This window comes from Pelodiscus sinensis, chromosome 17, assembly GCF_049634645.1.
Source record: "Pelodiscus sinensis isolate JC-2024 chromosome 17, ASM4963464v1, whole genome shotgun sequence".
Lineage (NCBI taxonomy): Eukaryota > Metazoa > Chordata > Testudines > Trionychidae > Pelodiscus > Pelodiscus sinensis.
The window spans coordinates 14,580,412-14,607,422 of record NC_134727.1 but is presented as its reverse complement, the minus strand read 5'-3'; the positions used below and the strand labels follow the sequence as shown (position 1 = coordinate 14,607,422).

General features: G+C 41.6%; 1 protein-coding gene across 1 annotated transcript in view; it reads right to left on the bottom strand.

Annotated features, from left to right (window-relative positions):
* ATP10B (ATPase phospholipid transporting 10B (putative)) overlaps positions 1 to 26,745 on the bottom strand; it is a 109,618-nt gene extending 82,873 nt beyond the window's left edge. Inside the window, exons 1-2 of the mRNA XM_025178505.2 lie at positions 26,112 to 26,745; positions 1,434 to 1,638 (exon numbers count right to left, since the gene is read on the bottom strand). Coding sequence (XP_025034290.2) covers positions 1,434 to 1,638; positions 26,112 to 26,617 — 711 coding nt within the window. The 5' untranslated portion in view covers positions 26,618 to 26,745. The remainder of the gene's footprint in view (positions 1 to 1,433; positions 1,639 to 26,111) is intronic.
* Positions 26,746 to 27,011: the final 266 nt, after the last annotated feature.

Sequence of the window (27,011 nt, the reverse complement as noted above, 5' to 3'; positions counted from 1 at the left end):
ACATTTCCCATTCTTAACTTAACTACTGAACTATTGAAATGAACAAAAAACAAAACATTAATATTTTTGTGCTAAAAATATTTGGAGATTTGTGCAATAATGGTTACTATGTTTGTGCATTAAAACTATTGATATTCAGTTACAGGAATTATCTATATGTTCTTTATTTTTACCCCATTTGCAATTATAGCTCCCAATGAAACAAGTTTTTTCCATTCATTCTGATGTATCTGATTAAATTAGTTTTGTCTTATTTGACACCTCTCACTAGTCATTTAAGAGTATTCCTTTAAGGTCAAGCTCTCTCACTTTTAGGATTTATCAATTTCTTCTGAGAAAGGAACAATGAGCTATGCAAAAGTGTGAACAACAAATATTTAATTTCTCACCTCTGTATATTCAAGCTGATGACTAAGCAGCCAATCTTCAATTTTAGTTTAAATTAAAATTTGGCCTAATATCTTAAAGAATAATATATTGTACTCTCAAGCAGGGCCATTCACAAAGTTATTTTCAGCTTACTGTGCACTAGAACTGGTTAATATATGTCAAAGTGATGTATAGGAACCTAACCATAAAAACTCAAAGGCCATAAGAGAGTCTGGGAATGAAACATGCACCTATTCTCTCTTGCCGAAAGACTGAATTGGGAGGGGTGTATTAAATGTCATTCAGAATTGTCTGCAGAGGGCATCCAACACTTCTAGCTACATACAGACTGGCATGATTTTCCGCAAATGCTTTTAATGGAAAAGTTTTTCCGTTAAAAGCATTTGCGGAAAAGAGCGTCTAGATTGGCACGGACGCTTTTCCGCAAAAGCACTTTTTGCAGAAAAGCGTCCATGCCAATCTAGCCGCAGTTTTGCGGAAGAAAGCCCCAATCGTCATTTTCGCCATCGGGGCTTTTTTGCGCAAAACAATACCGTGTTGTCTACACTAGCCCTCTTGCGCAAAAGCATTTGTGCAAGAGGGCTTTTGCCCAAATGGGAGCAGCACAGTATTTCCTCAAGAACACTGACAATCTTACATGAGATCGTCAATGTTCTTGCAGATATTCAAGCGGCCAGTGTAGACAGCTGGCAAGTTTTTCTGCAAAAACAGGAAGTAGAATACCACTTGCAACCCAGAAGGTACTGTCATTGGTTCCTACAAGCAGGAAACAGAATAATATATGCACTTATTTGTGTTACACAACATTCATTTATATTTGTGCACTTCTGTGGCACACCTACACAAACCTGTTGAAGCACTCTGCTGCTTATCATACTATACATTCAAGCCCTGAGATGACGTGCATCTATGACTCTGTGAGACTGAGCAAGTGTTATTCAGCTCTTCAGAATGTGCTTATATTGTATTTCATTAAACTAGTTGTCATGGAAACAGAGGCAGAAAATCTTGAATATTCTTTGTCATATGTCCTACAGGGCTACCTGATTAGAAAATCCTTTCACAACTTGTCGTTGTTTAAGATTGGTCTCCCCATCGAGGTTTGCAGTCTCCAAGTGACAGATCCCATTCTGATCAGAGGAGAACAGTAACAGGATATCGGCTGGGATGATCTCATTACATTGCAGCTGCACAAAGTCTCCCACTCGCACATCTTTCCAGCACTTCTCAACATAGTCTTGCTCTTTCCTGTTGAGTTAAAGAAATGCCACATTTGAATAACCACATTTGGAGCAAAAGCTAGAACTACCAGCTCCTTATGAAAAGAAAACCCAGCTATACCATACTTTAGGTTTTGGTGCCTGTGATGTGGGGGGCTGGAGGGGGGAGAAGGTGTTCTATCTACTCTTTTGGCTCTGAATTCACTCTGGTTTTGCATTCACTGTGTTATGCTGTGTGTGACCCCTACTGCCCTATGCTGGTCGGCAGAGACTGTGTGTGTCTATGGCACATAGACAATGGCCCAGCCCCTTCACAGCTGGCCAGGGAAAGGAGTTTGAACAAAGGAGGGGGTGTGGCTGCCTGGAGAGAATGAGTGACTGGTGGCTGGGGGAAGGAGCATTCTTGTCTGGGGGAAGCATGAAGGAAGCAGACTAAGTCCAGTACAGGGGGATTCAGGGGCCTGTAAACCCCTTCCCCCCAAGAAGACTAAGGCTGTCTGCCCTGGCTCCTATGTCAACATCGAGCCTGTGCTGGGCTGTATCTCAGAGAAGCAATAAACCCTGTTTACTCTATAGCTGGCAGAGAGTCACATCAGGCTGTGAAGGAGCATGCAGGGTTGGGGACTCCCGGATGCGCAGTCACAGTGCCCAGGAAAACACAGAGCACTAAACTGTAGTCTCATAGCATCTCTTCTGCACACCTTACGTTGGAAAGCAAGTTGTGTAACAATAGTATCTTTAACCAAAGTAAAATGATAGCATCTTGATTGTTTAAGGCACTAGCATCACTCCATGTCATTTAGTATTCTGCTAAAAAATATTAGGTCTATATGCCTCACAATGATGGACACTTTAAAAAAAATTTCTCATGTTAAGATTTAAGCCCTAAAAGTACACTGGACAGAACTTCTGTAGTGAGTTTCACATTTTCCAGACAACGCTACATTACTTTTGACTGGAAGGCTACTTTTTTGAGTTTCCTAACACCAAAATAGAGATATTTAAGGCAGACTGACTTTCTCAGCTGCAGTTATTTCAGCTCTCTCTAGTTAATAAATCTTGAAAGGTTATGACAATCTTCAGGTTTAGTCCACTTTCATGGTTTCAATATATGCAACAACTGAGAGGCACCACCTTAAAATAAGTAGGCTGCTGTGACTTTTTTTTAAAAAAAGGGTAATGAAAATCTTAAGGTGAAGCACATTTACAGGTTTTGAATTAGTGAAAACAGAAAAGTATTATAGCCTTAAGACATAAGGAAGATAAATATGGTTTATTTCAAAGTATAATAAATCAAATAATAACTACTGAACAGACTTTCCCTCTATGATTCAAGGAAGGCCAAACTTTTTAAACAGTGACTCCAAACTACGACTTTGGGCTCTAGGAATTCTGGGATCACTTCTCTTTCTAACTGGCGCACAGTCTGCTGCCTCAGGCATCTCTGGCTCATATTCAGCTGCCTGCTTTAATTTGTGTTCCATGCAGCTTCCATTTGGATGTGTGAAACTCTCCACATACCATATTTTCCTCCATCTCCAGGCCTGTTTTCCAGACCTATTCCCATTCCAGCCACTTGTCACAGGAAATCAATGGAAGCACAAGATGGCTGATTTGGCTTCTGCATTTTGGCCTACCTAGGTTATAGATAAAATTATCCACGGCATATGCAACCATTTTATTAGTGTTCTCTGACCCTGGAAGCTTTTCAGACCTCTCATGAAAACTTAGTCCAAAGGGCAGGAATTAGTTACATCTCTGCTTATTATGGTTACAATATAAAATAATATAAACTAAAATAAAGAAATACCCATATATTGCATGTATGGAGTGTGGTCTGACTGAAGAGAACTAAGAAAGCCATTTAAAACAGCGTAATTCATTAGCTATAGGGGCAAGGATCAGCTTACCCCAGTAAGGTGTTTGGACTGGACCCTCAGACGTGCACTGGAAAGAGGGATCCTCCCCCACAACTACACAGCTACAAATCCATCCCTCAACCTCATGTTTGCCTCCTGGATGCCACAGTTCGTGCATTGTCCCTAGCTTCCAAATGACTGAAGTGACTCTGTAACCTTTGCACTAGTCAGAACAGGAAAGCCAGAGAATCTTCCATTGCAGAACTATATTCAGTGGTTATTTTTTCTGCATAATAGAGGAATCTTCTTCACAGCTGCAATGCTTTGCTCACTTATCATCAAGTTTGTTTTCTTTTTTGGCTCTCCAGGTGATACAATGTTCTTGCTCTGGATTAGCACGTGTATCCTAAGACAGCACTCAATTTTTATTTTACAATTATATTCTATTTAAAAGTGTCATGTGAAAAGTGTATTCACTAAAGCTTTGAGCCTGAGATTATCTGTTTTACGCTTCTGAAAAGCTCATTATCTGCATATCTGGCCAATAAATACAATTTATTTCTCTGAATAATTTATTTATTTAGCTGTGAGTTAGTAGTGAGTCACCTCCTTCCCAACACACATACCTTTTCTCCTCCATGTTGCTCAGTTATCCATCAGCTAGTGTTGGGAGGGAAAACATATTCCAACTAAAGAATCTTGCAGTATGCTATAAAAATGGCCAATTGAAAGTCAGTGCTGGAAACAGAAACATAGGGTTTTTTTAAACCCTTGCAACAGAAAGGTTATTTTTGTAATATGGTTTGTGGAAGTATGTTACTTCTGAACCCACAATCAGGAAAATGTTCCAGATACTAGAATAGATACTTACTAAATTATTTAAGTGATGATTCAACACTTCAGTTACTCTTCAGCACTTAATCATCCAGAAATGCTATTTATTGCCTTGTATAGGTCTCCATCTGAACTGTTATCCCTTAATTAGTAACTATGGCTCATTAGGAAGTGTTAGAATAGATGTTTTAATTGCGCAGATGACTCTCTTTTCAAAGTGGTCATGGGAACTGATCTGACATGCTCATTGAATTGTCTTCCACACTTTCTGATTATCCAGCTCTGCACCTGACACAAGGTATGGTCATGCATTTTTCTGCTAGGTTTCTTCCCATCTTGGGATATGGGCTCCTTTTACTGCCCCAATTAGCCCAGCGGAATGTTAACAGCTGTGAATTATCATTGCTACACTAATAATGCAGCAGTGCATGACTGAAGCATTCCAGAGCATCGTAAGTTGATTAAGTATCCTATAGAGCGGGATCAAAACAGTCAGCATTGGCTTAACTCTACACTTATTGAAATCAATGGGAATTTTACATTTGACTATCATGGGAATAAATTAAGCCAAGGTATGAGTGCCTTTGAAAAACCCATTCAGGGCTGATGTTAGACTCACTGGGCCTCAAGACAGAAACTAAAGAGTGAGCCCCCACCCTGCCTCCCTTAGCTGCTCACTTGCTGGATTTCTGCAATGTTTTGAAATTGAAGCCTGCTGCCTGAGCCCCACCAGATAGTATCCCCTGGGGCAGAGGTGGCCAACCAGTTAGAGACAAAAAGCTAAATAGCTGTGGGGTACAAAGATCCACAAATTATATATTTATTGTTATATGTCTATCTATCGATAGATAGATATAGTACACAGAGTATAGTGATAAAATAATATTACAGGACATTTTGGACAAAAAACAATAAAAAAGTCTCTAGTTACTTAAAACATTCACGGCCAGTCCATAGATCTTCAGAGAACTTGACAAGGAACAAACAGCAAATTTAAAAAACCAACAACAACCTTTAAAAATATAGTAATATTCTCACACTAAAAATAAGTATCCCCACCATGTATTTTAGGTACTGCCCTATTATGTCCTGTGAGATTTTTAAAATTAAGATGAACTGAGAAGTAAATTAGCACAATTTGAAGTGCCTGTTTCACTCCAGCTTGTTGATCTCTGGTATGGTTTCCTCTTTTTACTTATGCAGATTATGGCTTTTTTATTGTTCTAAAAATTCAGGTCTGTTCCAGACTGCAAATATGAGAGGTTCAAAAACAATAAGGGAGAGACTCATATCTCAGAATAATTGCTTCAGCCTGGCAAACAATAGCCTTTGAATTTTCTTTAAAGAAACCCATCAGGTATATGCTGATTCTTTCCCCCCCTGGAATTTAAATATGACATCTGTGTTGGCTGCCTTATGCTGCATTCATGAAGACTTTGAGTTTATGGTTCTTCAGTCCCCGCCCCCACCCTGCTCAAACCCAGTGCCCTCTCCCTCCCACAGAGCCAGGCACTCTCAGCCCCCTGCTCTAACCCAATGCTCTCCCTTTCCCCCAGAGCCAGACATCCCCTCCTCCCCCTGCTCTAACCCAATCCCCCTCCCCTACCCCAGAGCCCAGCATCCCCAGCCTCCCTCCCCTCTACTCTAACCTAATGCCTGCATCTTGGAGCCGCCACCACCACACACTTCTCCCTCCAGGCCGTGGGGTGCGTGTGCAGAGCAGCTGTCCATGAGCACTCCAGGCTTATGGCTCTAAACTAGCAAGAGCCACATTTCTTTAAGCAAAGAGCCGCATGTGGCTCGAGAGCCTTGGGTTGGCTACTCCTGCTCTGGGGCATGTGGCTCAGGGCTATTGTCCTCCTTGCTCCACTCTAATGCTGGCCCTGAACCCACCAATACAGCCTGTCAGGCCTGAATCTAAGAGTTTCTGTAGACTGATTTATATTTAAATTGCTATGAAAAGGGCCGTGGCACCATGCCAGAGGTTTCTGTTTGAGCTTCCTTCCCACTCTCTTTCATTTTCACATAAACATTTCAGTATTACTTCACAGAAGACTTTTCCAGAATTGGTGTCTACACCAGATTTGGAGTCAGAACCAGTGTTCCCTCTACTTTTTTCTATCCATATCTGGATTTTTTCCACCCATGTGTGGAATAAATTTTTATGTGCACCGGGGCATGAGCAAATATGCACCACCACTAGAAACACAAAACCTAGCTGTGAGTGCTCTGTTAATCACTTTGGCAGCATTTAAATTTCTTGAGAATCTGCAGAAGTACTCAGCTTATAGGGAACATTGGTCAGGTCTCCTACCCCTGGTCTACACTAGGGGGTTATTTTGAAATAACAAGCAGAGTGTCCACACTTCCAAGCATGTTATTTCAAAATAAGGAGCTGGTTTTTTAAAAATAATAACTCCTGCTTTCCACTAGGATTAATGCTTTTTTCAATATAGTTATTACAACATAGCAGGAATGTGGATGCTCCACTGCCGCTATTTTGAAATAACTACTCCCCAGAGTCATTCAAAGTAATTATTCCCCAGTGCTTCCTGAGGCTCTAAGTTGAGGTAGCACATTCGCATTAGGGGAGCCTGCTTTGGATTAATTTTGAGGCTTCCCTGTAGTATGGACATGTTATTCTGAAATAGTTATTTCGGTAGTTATTATTTCAAAGTAAGTTATTTTGAAATAATTTCCTAGTGTAGACATGTCCCTAAGGTTCTATTCCCAACTCTGCCAAATGGATTTTTTTTGCAGGATCAAGGCCTGCAATGTGGCGCAGTGGCTGCTGGGGCCTTAGAGACTGTCTCAGGGAGCAGTGCCACTGGTGGGTGCCACACATCCAGACAAGTGCACATTACCTCAATATTGGTGCACAAGACAAAACTCACTCCGCTCATGCATGGAAAATCTTAGAGGGAACACTGAGATTAGGTTAAAAGTATCTGGGGGTCATAGTGGATCACAAGTTGAATGAGTTTGCAATTTGATGCAGCTGGAAAAAAAAGCTAACATCATTCTCAGGTTAATAACAGCAATGTCATTTGTAAAACATGGAAGTAACTATCACTTTTTAGTTGGCCTCTGGAATACTGTGACCAGTTCCGGGTGCGATTCCTTAGGAAAGATGTGGTTAATTTGAAGAAAGTCCAGAGGACAGTAACAGAAAACATAATATACTGTGACTTGGGAACCTCTTGATGCCAACACTTACCATTTCTGGTAACATTTTTGCATGAAATACAATAGTGTATCATTTCTTCATTTTAGCCATTGAAACCCTAACTTCCAAGACAAAGTTTAAAAAGCCTGTTTTTGTTTAATTTGGGAAAAAGAAGACTGATAACATGGTAAAGCAGGAGGACAGCAATCAACTGTTCTGCATGTTCACTAGAAGATCTTAATTTCCAGTCAGAGTCATTTAGGCTAGATATTAAGAAAAAAATTCTAATTATATGGGGAGTTAACCACTGGAGTAGGTTATTATGTGAGGTTGTAGAATTCCCATCATTTGATATTTTTAAGAGCATGTTGGACAAACACCTGTCAGGGATGACCTTGGTTTACTTGGTCTTATCTCTAATTGGATGACCTCTTGAGGTCCCTTCCAACCCTATATTTCTAAGATTCTGACACCCATACACCTTTCCCATTACTGTTGCTTACTCCCTGTAATACTCTTCAATTCAACTATGATTTTAACTGCCAGCATGTCTCATGAGCCCCAAGAGCTAGAAATAAATGTTTTATATAATCTGAATCCCAAGAGTTCAGAAAGGCTCAAGTACTCGCTGTAAAGTCTTGAGATAGCACCTACTGAAAATCAGGTCAAAATTGAAGTGGGAGGGGGGAAAATGCAATGACAATGACAAGTGACTGCAATGTCTAATATCTCTCAAAGCATTAGAGCTAGTAGTGAGCCTTGCATCTAACAATAAGTATTAATTTATAGCTCTGAGTAATTACTAAATATCTGGGTATAATAAAAGCAAGCATGTCCTGGACATTGGACCACTCCACCTACAACACACATAAGTACCCTGGATTACCCTGCAGATGTTTCAATACTTATATCTAAAAAGGAAGAACATAACATACTGTGACTTGGAAACCTCTTGATTCCAACACAACATTTTCTGGTAATATTTTTGCATACAATATAATGGTATATCATTTCCTCATTGCATCCACTTCACATTCATTACATGAAATCCTACTCTGTAAGAATCTTCACAAACCTTTCTCAGGGAATATATAACATGGGAGATATGTTTAAAATATTGTTAATATTAATGGCAATAAAAATTAATTCTTTAATCTTCCCTTATTTCATCTTTGACCCCTTATTATTCTTATGCTCCACACACACACTTCTGCTTTTTGTGTCCTTCACCTTCTTTCGTGCCACACTATTTGTCCAGAAAAAAATGCTCAATGAATAGATGTCAAAGTCTTTTCCTACACTCAAAGGAAAAAATACTTTTCACTTCTCACAAAACTTCTAATTTGTCACCTCCTTCTCAATACCTTTGCACAGGAAGGGAACATTAAAGATGATGTGGTAGTTACAGGAATCAGTGTGATGACATCTGCAGTGCCTATCTACTGATCCTTGCTCAAACAACTTTCTATTGATGCTTTTCTGGATTCAGTCATTGGGATAGAAACTGCAGGAAGGTGTCAGCCAAATGGTTCAGAGATGTGACAAAGGTCTTAGGGTATGTCTACACTACAGCGCTAATTCGAACTAACTTAGTTCGAATTAGTTAATTCGAACTAAGCTAATTCGAACTAACGCATCCAGACTAAAAAACTAGTTCAAATTAGCGTTTTGCTAATGCGAACTAGCATGTCCACATTAAGTGGACCCTGAACCGGGCTTAAGGATGGCCGGAAGCAGTGCCGGCAGGGCATCAGATGAGGACTTAGAGCATGGACCTGCTGCCTCAGGCTAGCCGAGGGCTGAGCTTAACCTCCTTCCACTTACCCTTCCCTAGCCCCCCTTCCTGATGTACAAAATAAAGAAAACGTGTGGTCAAAAATAGAATCTCTCTTTATTGAACAAAACTCGGGGAGACTGGGAAAAGGAGGTGGGAGAGGGAAAGAGAGAGGGTGGGAGAGGGGAGGGCAACTAAAATGATCAGAGGTTTGGAACAGGTCCCATATGAAGAGAGGCTAAAGAGACTGGGAATTTTCAGTTTAGAAAAGAGGAGAAAGAGGGGGGATAGGATAGAGGTCTATAAAAGCATGAGTGGGGTGGAAAGGGTGCATCAAGAAAAGTTCTTCATTAGTTCCCATAATAGAAGGACTAGAGGACACCAAAGGAAAGGAATGGGTAGCAGGCTTCAAACTAGTAACAGAAAGTTGTTCTTCACAAAGCAAAGAGTCAACCTGTGGAACTCCTTGCTGCAGGAGGCTGTGAAGGCTACAACTAGAACAGAGTTTAAAGAGAAGTGAGATAAAGTGATGGAGCTTGGGTCCATGGAGTGGTATTAGCCAGAGGGTAGGAGTGGTGTGCCTGCCCAAAGTTTGTGGAAGGCTGGAGAGGAATGGCACGAGACAAATGGCTTGGTCATTGTCTTCAGTCCATCCCCTCCAGGGTCCCTAGGGTTGGCCGTTGTCGGCAGACAGGCTACTGAGCTAGATGGACCTTTGGTCTGACCCAGTACGGCCATTGTAAGCTCAGGGCTCAGGGTCGGGGGTCTCAGTGGTCCACCTTGATTTTCATGCACACCTGCTCCTGGGAGGCCAGGCTGGCAGCTCTCCTGCCCTAGATGGCCACTTTCCTGTGCCTAGTGCGGAGGTCGTGGACGAGGTCCACGATGTCCGCACTAGACCAGGCGGGTGCCCGCCTCTTGTGGTCCCGGGCAAGCTCCCAGGAGCCGCCAACCTGGTCCCGGGAAGAGGGGGAGGGCTGGGGGGCATGGGGTGGCTGGCTCGAGCCGTGCCATGTGCATGGTCTGCTGGCTGGGTGCTGGCAGGCTTGCACCTGGCACGGGCATCGTAGCCAGCCCATGCCTCTTTAAGGGGTCCGGGGCCGGGAGGGGGGCAATAGAGTTTCCCTGGTGTTGGCCAGAGAGAATTAAGTTCGAACTAGCGGAGCGCTAGTGTAGCGCCTATCAAAGTTAATTTGAACTAACGTCCGTTAGTTCAAATTAACTTTGTAGTGTAGACATACCCTTAGAGTCTATCAGTTTGCCTGTTTTGCTTCATTTTGGAGCCAAAGGGGCCTTTGAGGGGGAACAAGGGTTGGATGCCCTAATTTGTTCCCCTCATCCTTTGTGCAGTAATACCAACTTAAACTGCTTTCAGTGGTGACTTCAGTGCTGAATGAAGTTTTGTTTTCTTGAGCAACATCTTTTTTTCAAGGATTATGAGGCACTGACAGTCTGGTCAGCAGTTACCTCAGGAATTCTCCATTCACTACAAGCAGAGGTCCATTTTGCATATGGCAATACAGATTTCCCTGGTATAGTTAGAGCCTTTTTTGTGACACACTCTGTTGTGATAACTAATTTCTTCGCTGGTTCCCTTTTTTCAGAGTATCTCAAATTTGGCTAATCATTACATGGACCTATATATCAGTCACATTTAATGAGCTCTGACTAAAAGTGTCATGAGTTGATCACAGGGCTCTAGAACTGTTCCATAAGTCAAGGTTTTGCAGATGCCCTGTGGCAAAGAAGATCTCTCACCATCCCGCAGAGCTAGTATATGTTTTTACTTGAATACTGAACAGTTCTCAAGCCACCAATACAGTAGATTTCAATTCTTCTGATGTATCTGGTGGACAGAGGCAATTTAAAGGGGTTATGTAAAGGGCATTAATGAAACATGTTGATTATGGACAAATTATTTAGCAATTCACTGGTCCCATGGATGGACAGTGCTCTTAGACAGTATCCTGAGTGGAAGCCAACATGTAGGCTACATGTTCCTGGCCATACAAGTGGGCCTGGAGATCACATGGAGAGAATATCATCACAGCGTCATATACAGCTACTCACTTAAGGGCTTGTGTATATAAAGCACTGCTAGCCAACAGTGAAGGCATATAGAGCTGCACTGCCCTGGCAAGAACCCTGGAGGGTTTCAGGAGCATGTGGGGATCATGCCCACTGCTGCCTTCCCAGCAGATTGCGGCATGTACCCTCTCCACAGTTGGTTAGTCAGGATAGAGGAGAATGGGGTTATACTCATAGCACAAGCCAGGGAACAGTCTTTGAACACATGCAAGCCAGAGGCGTGCAACTATGGCTAGATCATGCAGAAGGAGTAACTCCTTACACCACGGTGGGGAACCGGAAGTGCCCTGCTTGCCTGGATCTGGACCCGGAGGCTTGGGGCTTCCCCCAGCATTGGGAAGCCTGTACTACCACTCCAGCACCCGCTGCTATCCCACCGTGGGGCGGTATATACAAAATCTACTATCCTGGGGGTCAGCAGCCCTGACCCAAAAAATGTTCCCCACCCCTACATGACATCCTTATAATCTGCACCACAACCACACAGGGGCTTGCCAGAATCTAACTCTCCATGTTAATTCTGTTAGCAAAGCTGTTCTCAGACATTTGTTCCACCTGTGAAACTGGTTGCCAAGAACTTGCTTCCAGAGTTTTGCAACAATGAGCTGAAAGCCCACACCCTAAGAAGTCAATCCTATTTTAAGCTGATGCTCAGTGTTATTTATACATTAAAAACAAAAAAGGTTCCATCCCAGTAACTCTGACAAATTGCTGCTTAAAAATATTTAAGTAGCTGAGCACTAAATGTTTCACGAAGGTGGGGATGGGTATGACTATGATACAAATGCAGTGTGACCTTTAACAGTGTTTAACACCTTCCTGGTAAAACCTTTGAATCTGTTTGTACAGAACATAGAAACGAAAGGACAGATGCAGACTACAATAAGCAGATGATGTGTCATAACCTTTACGAGATGTACTTGGGCATGGTGCTAGTCTGCAGTGCAGTAGACTCCTGTTGTGTTCTCTCTCCCCACCTCTTGTTTAGTTCCAATATCTACCAAACTTTCTTTCCATTGATCTTGCTCACAGAGATCTTTAGAAAAGCCTGGCCCATTTACCTGACAGCTAGAAGGGACCAAAAAGCCTATGTAAACAAAAATAACCTACTGAATGAATGAATTTCTGCTTTTCAATGAAACATACACAAAATTACAGGAAAGTTCTCTGAATAGTAAAACAGTTAAGAGAGTAAACTGTCAGAATGAGATGGTGATTATAGCCTGATTAAAGATTAGTGACAGATGGCAGAAGAAGGAGCAATGAACTCAAGTTGTGAGGGGAGAGGTCCAGGTTGGATATTAGGAAAAACTATTTCACTAGGAGAGTGGTGAAGCACTGGAATGGATTACCTAGGGAAGCAGTGGAGTCTCCATCCCTAGAAGTGTTTAAGTCTCAGCTTGACAAAGCCCTGGCTGGGTTGATTTAGTTGGGATTGGTCCTGCCTAGAGTAGGGGGCTGGACTTGATGACCTTCTGAGGTCTCTTCCAGCTCTATGATTCTATCATTTATTATGTGTAATGCCTTTCATCTTCAAGGAGCTTTAGAAACTTTAATTTTATCACAGAGTAATATTTAACTCATTTTACTGAAGGGAAACTGAGGCAGAAATGCCAAATGATGTGCTCAGTGCTCCAAGGACAGTCATTTCAGAGCTGAGATTCATATTCAGGAGTTCCTGGCTTGCAGGTGTGTTTTCTTCCCACTAGTCTCTTCTCTTCCTACCTTCAATAGGGAATTAGAGCTCTTAAATGTTTTGTATCAAAAGACTATGTTCCTTCCCCATCCTAAATTTTTTTTTACAGCACTATTTGTTATATCACTGAAACAAAATACAGGACTATGTAGCACTTTAAAGACTAACAAGATGGTTTATTAGATGATGAACTTCATCTAACTTCATCTTCTAATAAACCATCTTGTTAGTCTTTAAAGTGCTACATAGTCCTGTATTTTGTTTCAGCTACAACAGACTAACACGGCTACATTTCTATCACTGTTACAGTGAAATTAACAAGTTTCCTCAGTACAAGGCATCATTTACCTTTTAGCACTGTATAGTGCCTTACCTCAAGATATAAGGCACAAAACAACTCTTCAGAAGCAATCCCTTCCACTACTCCTCCCTCCCCCCCGTAGCTACCAGGTTTGAAATTATAGAATCATAGAAACATAGAATCAAAGAGATGGAAGAGACCTCAGGAGGTCATTAAGTCATACCCCCTGCCCAAGGCAGGACCAATCCCAACTAAATCACCCAGCCAGGGCTTTGTCAAGCCGAGACTTAAAAACAAATCTCTAGGGATGGAGATTCCACTACCTCCCTAGGTAAGCCTTTCCAGTACTTCACCACCCTCCTAGTGAAATAGCTTTTCCTAATATTCAACCTAGACCTTTTTCACTGTAACTTGAGACCATTGCTCCTTGTTCTGTCATCTGTCACTACAGAGAACATCCTCTTTGGAACCTTCCTTCAGGAAGTTGAAAGCTGCTATCAAATCCCCCTTCACTCTTCTCTTCTGCAGACTAAACAAACCCAAATCCCTCAGTCTCTCCTCATAGGTCATGTGCTCCAGCCCCCTAATCATTTTGGTTGCCCTCTGCTGGACCCTCTCCAATGCGTCCACATCCTTCCTGTAGTTGGAGGCCCAGAACTAGACACAATACTCCAGGTGTGGCCTCACCAGAGCCGAATATCAAGGAGAATAAATGCAATGCTTCTCCTCATGCAACCTAATATGCCAATTCTCTTCCAGAATATGATCTAAGGAAGTGGGTCTGGCTGACAAAAGCTCATCTCCTATTAAACCATCTTGTTAGTCTTTAAAGTGCTACATAGTTTTTCCTTTTGTTTTCTCATCCACTGTAATCCCCAGGTCCTTTTCTGCAGAACTGCTACTTAGCCATTCAGTCACCAGCCTGTAACAATCCTTGGGATTCTTCCATCCCAAGTGCAGGACTCTACACTTGTCCTTGTTGAACCTCATCAGATTTCTTTTGGCCCAATCCTCTAATCTATTTAGGTCACTCTGGACCCTATCACTGCCCTCCAGTGTATCTACCTCTCCCCTAGCTTAGTATCATGTGCAAACTTGCTGAGGGTGCAATCCATCCCTCATCCAGATCATCAATAAAGATGTTGAACAAAACCAGCCCTAGAACCGATCCTTGGGGCACTCTGCTAGAAACCGACGGCCAACATGACATTGAGCCGTTGATTACTACCCATTGGGCCCGAGAGTCTAGCCAGTTTTCTAACCATCTTACAGTCCATTTATCCAATCCGTACTTCCTTAACTGGCTGGCAAGAATATTGTGGGAAACCGTATAAAAACCTTTGCTAAAGTCTTATGCAAGATCTTTAAATGAAGCAGTTTCCTTTAGTGTTTCACATAGACGGTGAGCAATGCTTATTTGCTATTCATTGATTTAAGTTCTCAGCACAGTCACAAGCTCCTGGTGCTAAATAAATAAAGCAACTTTGTGAACCTAGGCAGTTCTGGCAATGAACAAATAAAAATAATTATGCTGTTGAAAAAATCAGCATGAAGTGATTTCTGATAGGTGGAGAACTTGAAACCTGAGTTACTGCTTCCAGTAAGCAGCATCAGGATGTTGGGATGAGGCAGAGCAGCACTTGATCAAATGAATGAGAAAATATGAGAGATGTCAGTGATGAAGACTCTGCCCACAGAGGAAACTGAGGAAGAACAGACCTCTGTTTTTCTGTAGGCAAAAAACGGGCTCTTTCAAAATCTGAGGTTTTCAATAGAATGATTCTTATCTTTCCCCCACCTCTCCCAATTGGTCTGATTATCTAGTACGAGATATGCATTTTCTCTTCCACTTAGTTGTCCTAAAGACCTATCCAGCCAGTCAAAAGCCACTGCTACTTCCTGTTGCTCTGACTTCTTTCCCTTTATGTATCCATGGACATGGATCAAAGGTGTTTTCTGAATCTGTATCTGAGAAAAAAGGCCCACAAAAAAATGGAGTGGTTATATATGAATAAATGATTTACATTGTGTCAACAATGTCATCACAGTTTATTTCTAGGATTCAAACAGATTTCTGGGATTTCTAAACCAAGGTATTAAGAAAAACAATGTCCAAGTGGAGGGAAGGCAAAGCTAGCAATGCTGGGACACTTAATTGCAAGCCTTCACGTGTAAGGTTCCCTGTGTGCCTTAATTGGGCATTGCAAGGGTCATCACCTCTAAAGATCCTCTGTTGAACTGTCATTCATGCTTAAATTTGACTCAACAAAGATGCTAATTACCTTACCCATTACAAAGATAGCTTCCCCAATTATCACCTATAATATCATTAGCTTATAGACATTAACCTCTCCGCCTTATCCCCCCTCTGTTCTGAAATTTGATTTGTCCTTTTTATGTGTTCACTTTTTTTGATTGTATCCGTTTGGTATATATGGTCATGACAATTTTCTTCCACAATTTGATCTGAGGAAGTGGGTCTGGCCCACGAAAGCTCATCACCTAATAAACCATCTTGTTAGTCTTTAAAGTGCTGCATAGTCCTGTCTTTTGTTTCAGCTAGACCAGACTAACATGGCTACATCTCTATTACTTGGGCTACTCAGAAATTCTCTGCTTTTTGCCCCTCTGCCAGAGATCTATAGAGCTTTATTTTCTGCTGCTTCTTCTAATCAGAAGTTTCTTCCACTGCCTCCACTCCCTGAGGACTCTGGTCAATTTCATTTCCTTGTCCCATACCCCACAAGGAACTTAACCCACTTTCTGAGTATCTTCTCCAGCCTGATCTCGCCAGGCCATTTCCTGAAAAGATAACTTCTCTTGCTTCACTCTCCCAGGTCTCCTCCCTAGAATGACTTCACATCTGTTAAGTATTCTTCTCCATGATCCGATGCACCACACAATTCCATCACAATCAGCTGGAGGATAGTTGCATGATCACAAGCAAGCTGAGTCTGGCTTGCCGTAAAGGGACAGCAAACTAGCTACAGGCACGTGCAAAAGGATTTACCTGTGAATCCTTCTGAAATAGTCATTTAGTTAATTCCCTGATAGGAAGAGTTCTCAATTAGCATTCACAACTTTCAAATAATGTGTATTTTTGCTTCTCAGCTGATTTTTTTTCTTCTGTGACCACATTGGCCCTGAATCCTTTGTTCTTCCACCCAAGAATCTTTTGCAGTGTTTTTTAAAGACAAAAACAAACAAAACCTTTCTTCCAATCCTCCAGCAAAAACATTCACTGCATCATGTAAATGCAGACATTTCCTTTTATCACACATATATTTCATAACAATCCAGATTTTAAAACTATCTCAAAAAGCACCATCTCTAGCTTTTAATTAAAACTGTAACCAACTCTATATTCCTTGATGTTATGTATTCAGTAAACAGAATATTATTGCAGTTGTGTATTCTTGGTCAGTTATCTTTGCAACCAGAGAGGCTATAAAATAATTCATCAAAAGAACTGTTCAGCAAAAAAATTGAGAACTTCAGAACCAAAAGCTGAGAATTTCTTCTGTAAAGACAGACTATGGAGTAATGTTTAGGAGTGAATTTAGCATTTGTGGAAGGTATCAGACAGACACGGAATAGACACTGAAGTCTAGTTACAGAACACATTGCAGTACTGAGCCATAGCATGCATGCCTCATCTCTGACATGAAGGAACCACTTTTGTGGAGGAGGAGAAAGTAGCTAGGTCTCTATGCTGCTCCATACATTTCTCTCAACATTGTTACTAGGGTGTCAATTAGTGTATTCTGTAAGCTCTGGTCTACACTAGGGAGTTATTTTGAAATAGTGTTAGTGTGGATGATCCGGTGCTGCCAATTTGAAATAATTGGCCTCCAGAGGCCTCTCACAGCTGCACTTTTGACTGCTGTGGCCACACCTGCTAGCTCCACTTCTCCCTTTCTCTTACGGAGCTTAAAACTATAGGCAGGGTTTGTGCCATGTGATGAGCTTTGCCAGCTCCATGCCACACAGCAGCATCCCAGGTAGCCATGAGCAATCCCAATACCCACTTAGAGCCTCCCACAGCTGCCAGCACTCCTGCAACTCCTTTGGCTGCCAGGGACGGAAAACAGCTCCAGCCTAGACTGGTGTGGAAATGCTGGACCTTATCAAGGTCAGAGGGGAGGAGACCAACATCCAGGATCTCCACAGTAGAAAAAGGAATGCTGATATCTACAGCCAGATCACCAACAAAGACCACATTTGGACACCCGACAAGGCCCAAATGAAAATCAAGGAGCTTTGGCAGGCCTATACACACAGGTGGGAAGCTTCTGTGGGAAGGTGATAGGCTGCAAGAGGCTGCACACTCCTTGTTCAGCCTAGTCGGCCTCGGGGGTCATACAACCGCCTGTGCATGTGAGTGCACATGGAACACCAGTCTGGAGCACTCAGCCCCATGACACTCTCACACAAAGTTCCTGGGGATGCCTGCCTTATTCTGGCCTCTGGGATGTAACACCTTCCCACAACAAGCCACCACTAAAGATTCTGGGGTCATGGAACCACACAGCAGTGCTGCACACAGCACAGGGTCATGCCCACATTTGGGTAGCATTCACTCCCAGTCAAGCATGGCTATGTGGAGGAGACTTGACTTCCCATGGCTTCTTTTCCTAGCCCCCACCCCAGGGCGTGCTGGAGCCACAGAATATGGGGTGGTGGGACCTCTTGGGGAGGGGAGGAAAGTGAGGAGGATAGGGAAGGGACGGGTGGGGGAGGAAATGCACACAGAGGGAATGCAGGGACTCTTGTGGAGAGCACTGGGGAGAGTCTTATAGCTGGCCTTGCACAAAAGTCTCCCTCAAGGCCTTTCTGATGAATCCAGCCCCTTGATGGGCTCTCTGAATAGCACTGTTTGTATGCCCTGGCCTGCCTTTCAGCCTCTGCCCCTCATCCTGGCAGAAAAGTCTCCCCCTTGCTCTCACATAGGTTGAGGAGCACACAAGCTGCTGCCACCACAAAGGGGATGTTGTGCTCACTGAGGCCAGATGGGTGAGGAGACTCCTGAACCTCCCCTGTAAGCCGTTGAACATACATTCCACCACCATGCAGCACTTGCTCAGCCTGGTATTGAAGTGCTCCTTGGTGGAGTCCAGGGTGCCTGTGTTGATCTTCATGAGCCAGGGGAACAAGGGGTAGGCTGCATCACCCTGGATGCAGATGAGCATGTCCACGTCCAACTCTGATGGTGCAGTTGGGAAAAAAAGTGCTAGCAAGAGTTCCGGAAGATGCGGGCATCATTAGCCTTCCCTGATCACCCAACACTGATGTTAGTGAATCATTCCTTGTGATCCATGTGGGCGTGCAGCACCATGGAGAAGTACCCCTTCCTGTTGATGTAGTCTGAGACATGGTAGTTGGGGGCCAGGATAGAGATATGAGTGCTGTCTATGGCTCCCCGCATTTGGGAAAGCCCTTAGCAGCAAAGCAGTTCACAATGGTGTCCACGTTGCCTGGAGTGACAACCCACTGTAGCAGCACATGGCTCCTTGCTGCCTGCAGGAGCACAGCCCTGCTTTGGATTTTCCCATGCCGAACTGGTTCCCAAAAGAGAAGAGAAGTAGCTGTCCAGCATAGCAAACATCCATAGGGTGATGATAACGCTTCTGCACAGCAATGGCGAGTCTCAGTTGTGTGTCCTATCACCTGAGGGAAGGGGCAAGCCACTCACAGAGCTCCAGGTAGGTGGCCTTCAGCATGTGGAAGTTCTGGAGTCACTGCTGGTCATCCTGCTGCAGAATGATGTGGTCCCACCGGTCCAAACTGGCCTCCCTCTGCCAGAAGTGGCATTCCACAGTGTCCTGGATATTGAGGGGGCCTTTGCAGCAGCAGAAACACCAGGACCGTTAACAAGCGTTAACGGTTCTAAATCCTGCTGGAAAGGGATAACAAGTGGAGGTCTGCAAGGGTCTGTTTTGGGACCCGTACTGATCAATATCTTCATCAATGATGTAGATATTGGGATAGAGAATACGCTTATTAAGTTTGCAGATGATACCAAACTGGGTGGGGTTGCAACTTCTTTGGAGGATAGGGACATAATTCAAAATGACCTTAGCAAGTTAGAGAAATGGTCAGAGGTAAACAGGATGAGGTTTAATAAAGAGAAATGCAAAGTGCTCCACTTAGGAAGGAACAATCAGTTCCATACATACAAGATGGGAAGCGACTGTCTAGGAAGGAGCATGGTGGAAAGGGATCTAGGGGTCATAGTGGACCACAAGTTGAATATGAGTCAACAGTGTGATGCTGTTGCAAAAAAAGCAAATATGATTCTAGGTTGTATCAACAGGTGTGTTGTAAGCAAAACTCGTGAAGTCATTCTGCCGCTCTACTCTGCACTAGTTAGGCCTCAGCTGGAGTACTGTGTCCAGTTCTGGGTGCCACATTTCAAGAAAGATGTGGAGAAATTGGAAAGGGTACAGAGAAGAGTGACAAGAATGATTAAAGGTCTAGAGAACATGACCTATGAAGCCAGGCTTCATGAACTGGGCTTGTTTAGTTTGGAAAAAAGAAGATTAAGGGGGGACATGATAGCGGTTTTCATATCTAAAAGGGTGTCATAAGGAGGAAGGAGAAAATTTGTTCCTCTTGGTTTCTGAGGACAGGACAAGGAGTAATGGGCTTAAAGTGCAGCAAGGGAGGTTTAGATTGGACATTAGGAAAAAATTCCTAACTGTCAGGTTGGTCAAATATTGGAATAAATTGCCAAGGGAGGTGGTGGAATCTCCCTCTCTGGAGATATTTAAGAACAGGTTAGATAGACATCTGTCAGGGATGGTGTAGACGGAGCTTGGTCCTGCCTTGAGGGCGGGGGGCTGGACTCGATGACCTCTTGAGGTCCCTTCCAGTCCTATTATTCTATGATTCTATGACCTGGGTGATCAGGGCCTGCAGTGCAGGGTGGTCCTTGTTCTGCTGGAGCAGCATGTGAGCAGTTTGGAAGAGCTGAATGATGTGGCATCTGCAAGGGCAACCAGAGCACATGACTTGCATTTTGTGTCCTGTGAGGAGGGAGGCAATGGAGGAGTGGTGTGTGAGAAGCAGCCGTAGAGAGGAGCCCCTGAAAGCATGTGTCACAGCTTGCCTGATCAAGCAGCCACAGGAAGTGTCCACCCTCCTGGTGCCCTCTCCGGAGTGCTGCTGGGGGGCGGGGGGGGCGGGTCTAAGTCCACGGCAGGCTCCAGTCAGTGTGGATGCACTATTTCAAAATAATTCTGAGTAATTTTGATGGTCTCCTGTAGTGGGGACACACTATTTTGATTCTGTTACTTTGATTTTACTAATTTTGAAATAATTTCCTAGTGTAAACATGGCCTAAGTGATTTTTATGAGGTGGACACATGTGTTTGGAAAGAACAAGAGGCCAGTTCTGTGCCAATCTTCCAGTCACTGCTTTGTTAGGCTGGATTCAAATCTATGAGCTAGAGGTGACAGTTCTTTATGTAAGTTGTAGTTTATGCAGCCAGATAAGTCCTCATTTGTGAACAGATATGTATGTTCCTTGCAATTGGAAAAACTCAGGATTGGTCTTGAATGATAAGTTAGCAAGTTAACAATACTGTTGATATTGCTATGACATACTATTTTCTAGAAAGTAACAAAATATACCATTAAAATAATCCTACTGCCTGGGGACTGAAAGTTCCTTAATGCCACAAAAGGGACCCTACATTTCTACTCAATACAATAATCTCTTGCCTTCTACCATGGTCACTATTCTTTCAATGCTAAAAGATGCCAATATTCTTATGGAGTAGACATTCCAAGTCTGTGCTGGCTTAAGATAGGTAAGAGTTAGGACTATTTTACTATTGTATTTCTTTGTTTTACCAGATTTGGTCAGAATCCATTTTGAAAACAAACTGGACCAATTAAAATGTATTTATTTATTTTGTAAAAAGCAGTTTTGGTGTTGTTCAAACTTCACTGTCTAGTAACTTTCAGGAGCATTTTCTAAGCAGGGCACTCTTTTGACATTTTTCTGATTTCACACCTCAATGTATTAGCAGTGACTGCAGAATCCTGCAGCTAGGAAACTGACAGCAGATGGAGAGCGCACACCACTTCAAGTTTAGTCACTTAATGTTTGCTTATCCAATTCTGCATTAGCACCATTCAGGCCAGCTTGACTGCTTGCAGCATCCCAATAAGCTGTTCACCCATTGTTTCAGCCACTTAGTAAGTTCTCCATGGCACTCCTTGCCATGATATGTTCATTAACAGGGCTCGACAAACTGAGGCGAGAGCTACTCGCCAGCCCTGTACCACACATGCACCAGACTGGCACTGTGCATGTGCGCAGCGCCGGTGAATGGGGCACACAGAGCGACCTGCTGAAATCTACTCGCCATGGGCAAGTAGAAATAGTGGTTTTCAAGCCCTGTTCATTAAACCAGAAACGAAGGTGCCTGTTTGCCCTTTGTCTTTAGTCATTAGTTTGGTGTTACCATCTGTTAAACTACTGCATACACATTTTTGGGTGAAGCAGGTGAAAGGTCTTAGCACAATAAAGTGATAGCCCTAAAAGAGGCTGTTATTAAAGCAGTGCACAAACAGGAGATAGCATTGCTATGGCAGGTTTTAATTTAAGGGAGCCAAGAATCGTGACTGCAGTGGAGTACTTTGACTGGCAATAAGAAGTGATAACTCACTGCTTCCTGATGTTAAGTTCTGAGGTTTGGATCTAAACAAAGCAACTGTTGAAAATCAGATGTCCTTTTAAGTTTAATCAGCTCAGCAGGTTTGATATTCTTTTACCACTTAGTGAGCTGTCTCTCCAAGGTATGAATTCCATTTTTAATTATTGCTTCACAAATTTGATACTATGGCTTTCAGTAAGTTCCATGGCAGCTTGCAACATAGATGTCATTTATTTTAATTTTATGGCCACATCAAATTTTATTTTATTTTAATTAAATTTATTTTAATTTTATGGCCACAATTTGCTAGAAGTCCAAAAAGTGCATCAATCTTTCATAACAGAGCAGACTGTACATACCCACCTTGTTAATACAGGTATGAAAATTCCAGATAATCTAAGTTTTACCTGGACAGACTTTAGTGAATGATAGAATGGATTCCAAACACATAGGGTCGATGGCTTGCTATATTCCACATCCTAATGACATAAATAAACCAGACAATGGGTACTTAAGAACACTTAGTACCTTCTCTATCAGCTTCATGTAGCAAGGACACTGTAACTGACTATTCTTTTCCCTTTTTTTCTCCCACCTCCTTTCTTTTTCCTCCTCTCCCCCCTCCCATCCATTATTTATTTATCCACACATTCTTCTGAAGAAGTGGATTGTTCCCCTGAAAGCTCATGACCCATGTTTTGTTAGTCTCTACTGTGCTGCAAGACTATTCGTTGTTTTTTAATATCTCTTTGTTTTCAGTATGTCCTTTCAGTATGAACGGTGTTAGAAGACATTCTAGAACAGTGTGCAGCTCTTTTAGAATTATGGATTTAATTTCTGCTTCTCAGGCATCTTATTCTCTTTGACATCTGAGGATAGGACAGAAAGCAATGGGCTTAAATTACAGCCAGGGAGGTTTAGGTTGGACATTAGAAAAACCCTTTTTCTTCCTCCTCATTCTAAAACCCTTTTAGATACTTGAAAGTTGCTATTGTGTTTCCTCTCAGTCTTCTCTTTTCCAAATTAAAGACATGCATTTTTTTTAGGCTTCCCTCATAGGTCCTGTCTTCTAGACTTTTAATCATTTTTGTTGTTCTTCTCTTGACCCACTCTGATTTCTCCACATCTTTCCTGAAATGTTGCACCCAGAACTGGACAGAATATTCCATCTGAGGCCTAATCAGCCCACAGTAGAGGGGAAGAATTACTTGCAGTGTCTTGCTTGCAAGACCCCTATTAATGCATCGCAGAATGATGTTTGAATTTTTTTTGCAAGTGTCACACTGTTGATTTATATTTGGCTTGTGGTCCACTCTGACCCCTCAATCTCCTTTCTGCAGTACTCCTTCCTAGACAGTCACTTCCCATTCTGTATGTATGGAACTGATTGTTCCTCCCTAAGTGGAGTATTTTGTATTTTGTATGAAGTCCTTATTGAACTTCATCCTTTTTATCATTTCTCCAGTTTGTCCAAATCATTTTGAATTATGACCCTATTCTCCAAAGCTCTTGCAACCCCTCTCAGTTTGGTATCATCTGCAAACTTTATAAGAGTACTCTCTATACCATCATCTAAATCGTTGATGAAAACTGATCCCTGCAGAACCTCACTTTTTATGCACTTCCAGAATGAACCATTCTCTGAGAATGGTTATCCAACGAGTTAATCACCCACCTTAGATTAGCCCCATCTAAGGAGTAATTTCCTAGTTTATTAATAAGAAAGTCATGCAAGACTTTATCAAATGCTTTACTAAAGTCTAGGTATATCACATCTACTGCTTCCCCCTTATCCACAAGGCTTGATATCCTATCAAAGAAAGATATTATATTGGTTTGACATGCTTTTTTCTTTACAAATCCACACTGACTCTTACTTATTGTCCTGTTATCTTCCAGATGTTAGCAGATTGATTCCTTAATTATTTTCTCCATGATCTTTTCTGGCATCTTTGTTAAGAGATAGTTATGAGTGTAGGCAAGGGACTTTGATCACAAATATTTAAAGGACATAATTAAATACTAAGGATAAAGAAGAATTAATCAGGCTTATATGAAGGAGTACATATATGAAGGAGTACACTTGAAGAAATGGAATGCAATTGAGAAAGAGAAACTATAAGGTAAATATCATAGATGACTTCCTGATAGTGACATTGAAAACTAGACAGAACATATATATGTAGGGACAAATCTGTACTGACACAGAAAATGGAGGTGACTGTAGACAGGTGTGTTCAACTTGCAATTAGATTACTAACTTTTTAATTTATTTTGTAAGTACTATATGTGCACAAGATGCTACAATTTATAAACACTTTATTATGTTTTCTGTGAACTTGCATCCCTAGAGATCCAAGCCTCCATCACCAATTACTAAGGCCATAAGCCATTCAAGAATTAGAGCCTAAAACACTCTTCAGTGACTATTGTCCTCACTCCTGTTCTCAGCTGAGCCTTATTTAATTATGCTATTAGGAAAGTTTATCCCTTTCCAGTACTGTCTTTACATGTCATCTTAGTTAAAAAAGGAAAAAGGAATGCCCTGTTTAAATTCATTAGTCCCCACTGTGAGTTGAGGTACCAGATACCAGAATTCATTAGCTTGACTTCTGAAACCACAGAGATAGATAACACAGTATCCAATTCAATTTCTCATAGGGTAATACTGTAAATCTGATTACTCATTCACCTTCAGATGGGAGATCAGTCACTGTATTAAAAGAAAATGCTCTACTGCAACAAGATTATAATTTAGTTTCACAAGGCTTCCACTGCCTAGAAAAAAGTGTTTCACACTTGGTATAAAATAATATATGACAGATGATTCATAAGGAAGAAAAGAAAACCAGGAGACACTAAGCACCTCTGTGACAGTGTAGCTAACAAGAAGAACAAGAAATGTCAGCTTCCCAAAGAACTGAAGTTATTCAGATTAATTACAACATATAACAAGTCTGTTGGCAATTTAATTTATATACCATTTTTTCCATGAGAAGAGAACCTCTATTGTCCTGAAGACACCCACTTCCCCTTGTTCTACAGCTCCCTTAAGGCCACAAATATCTGGTGAAAGACAACTGAAAAGGACTCTTTTCAGAATCTCCAGACATCATTGCAATCCAAATGAATACATCGTCATCTTGGGCTGGTCCAACAACTATTCTTAATGTTTGATTAACCCCGTGTCCCATGCCTGGAGGAAAAAAATGAGCTGGAGGCATTATGCTCACTTCCGCAAAGCTTTCATGCGTCCACTTGTAAGTTGGCAGATATATTTTCATACATAAAAAAGGTTTAAGGATATACTGGATCTTTTGGAAACTATAAGCATAGAATTTTTTAGGAACACAAAGCTATTTCAAAGTGCACACAGGTTCCTAGATTTAGAAAGAACATAGAGCAATACAAAATGGCACAAGAGGGACTGGTAAAGACCAAAAAATAACTTCTCTGCATTCCCACATAACACTTAGAATTAGCCATCTCTGGTAAATGATTTTTTTAAAACAATTTATTATGCTTCTTTTGTGTACAAGAGCGATAATTAAGATTTCCTGCACAAAGTCACTCGGCTAATGTTTAGCATATTTGCTATATTTTCCCTAAGACTTCTTTTTCTGAGCAAAGTAAAATTAAACAAAAAACAAACAAACAAAAGATTTTTTGTTTATCACCACCTTTCTTATAAAGGTGACAATATTTTCATTACCTCTATTACAATGTGTCATTTCCTTAAGATTGAAAATACCATTGATGCTACAGGAAAACAAAAACCATCAATTCTGCAGGAAATTCAGGAAATTGTGACTATAGACAATTTTGGTGGTGTACTCTTTATGTAGGGGTCACACCTTTTTATAAGCTTATGAAATTAGTTTTTTCTTAGTCATTCTGGAAAAATCATTCTAATTAGCCCCTCATAATGTATTATTTACAAATTTGTTTTGTGGCATCCCTTTAATTTTATCTATCAAACACACAAAAACATTGGTTTCCACTATGGAAGAGCTTTTCCCCTAGTAGTTATTTTGTTTCCAGAAACGTCATCATTTATTAAGATACTCTGAATAAAATAGAATTTGAGGCAATTACATGGAAAAACATGTGATTTATTTACCTGCTGTAAATGAGGCAGACCATATTATTGATCTCTTTGTCCAACTGATATCTCCGAAAGTCCTCCCAGGCATCTTTAATTGCTGTGATAGCCATTATAACACAAACTGGGATCACAGAAACTGCTGGTTGAAAAGCATTTACCACTGGCACAAAGTTCAATGCTACAATGGCCACAAAATATAAGTTGGCAAAACGATGAAACTGTTCAAAGACATTTTTTGGAATGAAGGATAAGAAAGTGTATTTGGTGGTCTTGATTTTATTACAGTCATAATGTCTATTTGGGTTCTCTTTCCATTTGCAGCTTTCAAAGGGCAAGTTGGAGACAACCACCCATCTATTTTCATTTTTCTTCTTTCTTTTTTTACCTTTTCCTCTCTTTTCTGAGTCATCATTTTGTGTCTCAGAATCTGAAGCAGTGTGCTGGCTGTGAGCTTTCTTGAAAAAAAGTTTTTTCCTTATGATCTTCATAGAACAGCAGCCTAGAGCATATTTCCGTGGCATCTTATTTCCCTCTAAATTATAGTTTGAAGTAATAATAAAATAAGGTAAAGTGGTTAAATAATCCAGAAGAATGCACAGCAGTGAAATGAGGGTTTGAGTTTTCCCGGACTGCTGTCTTTCACTTGATTGAAAACTACACCTGTTGCAATACAGACGTCACAGGAATAGGTAATATTCTCCAAGAAACCAGTTCTGCCACTGTCAGACAGGCTGACTCTGGGTCCTAAAGTCTGTCTCGTTGCAGTTCACTGATGACAAAAGAACTCCTGAAAAGTGTTACATACTAGAGATGTTAAATATCAGTTAATTGAATTGTTGATTAACCTCATGAATTCTTATTGATTAGTTGACTATTCTATAATCCCTCGGGCGTAGGGCCGGCAGCCAGTGCACT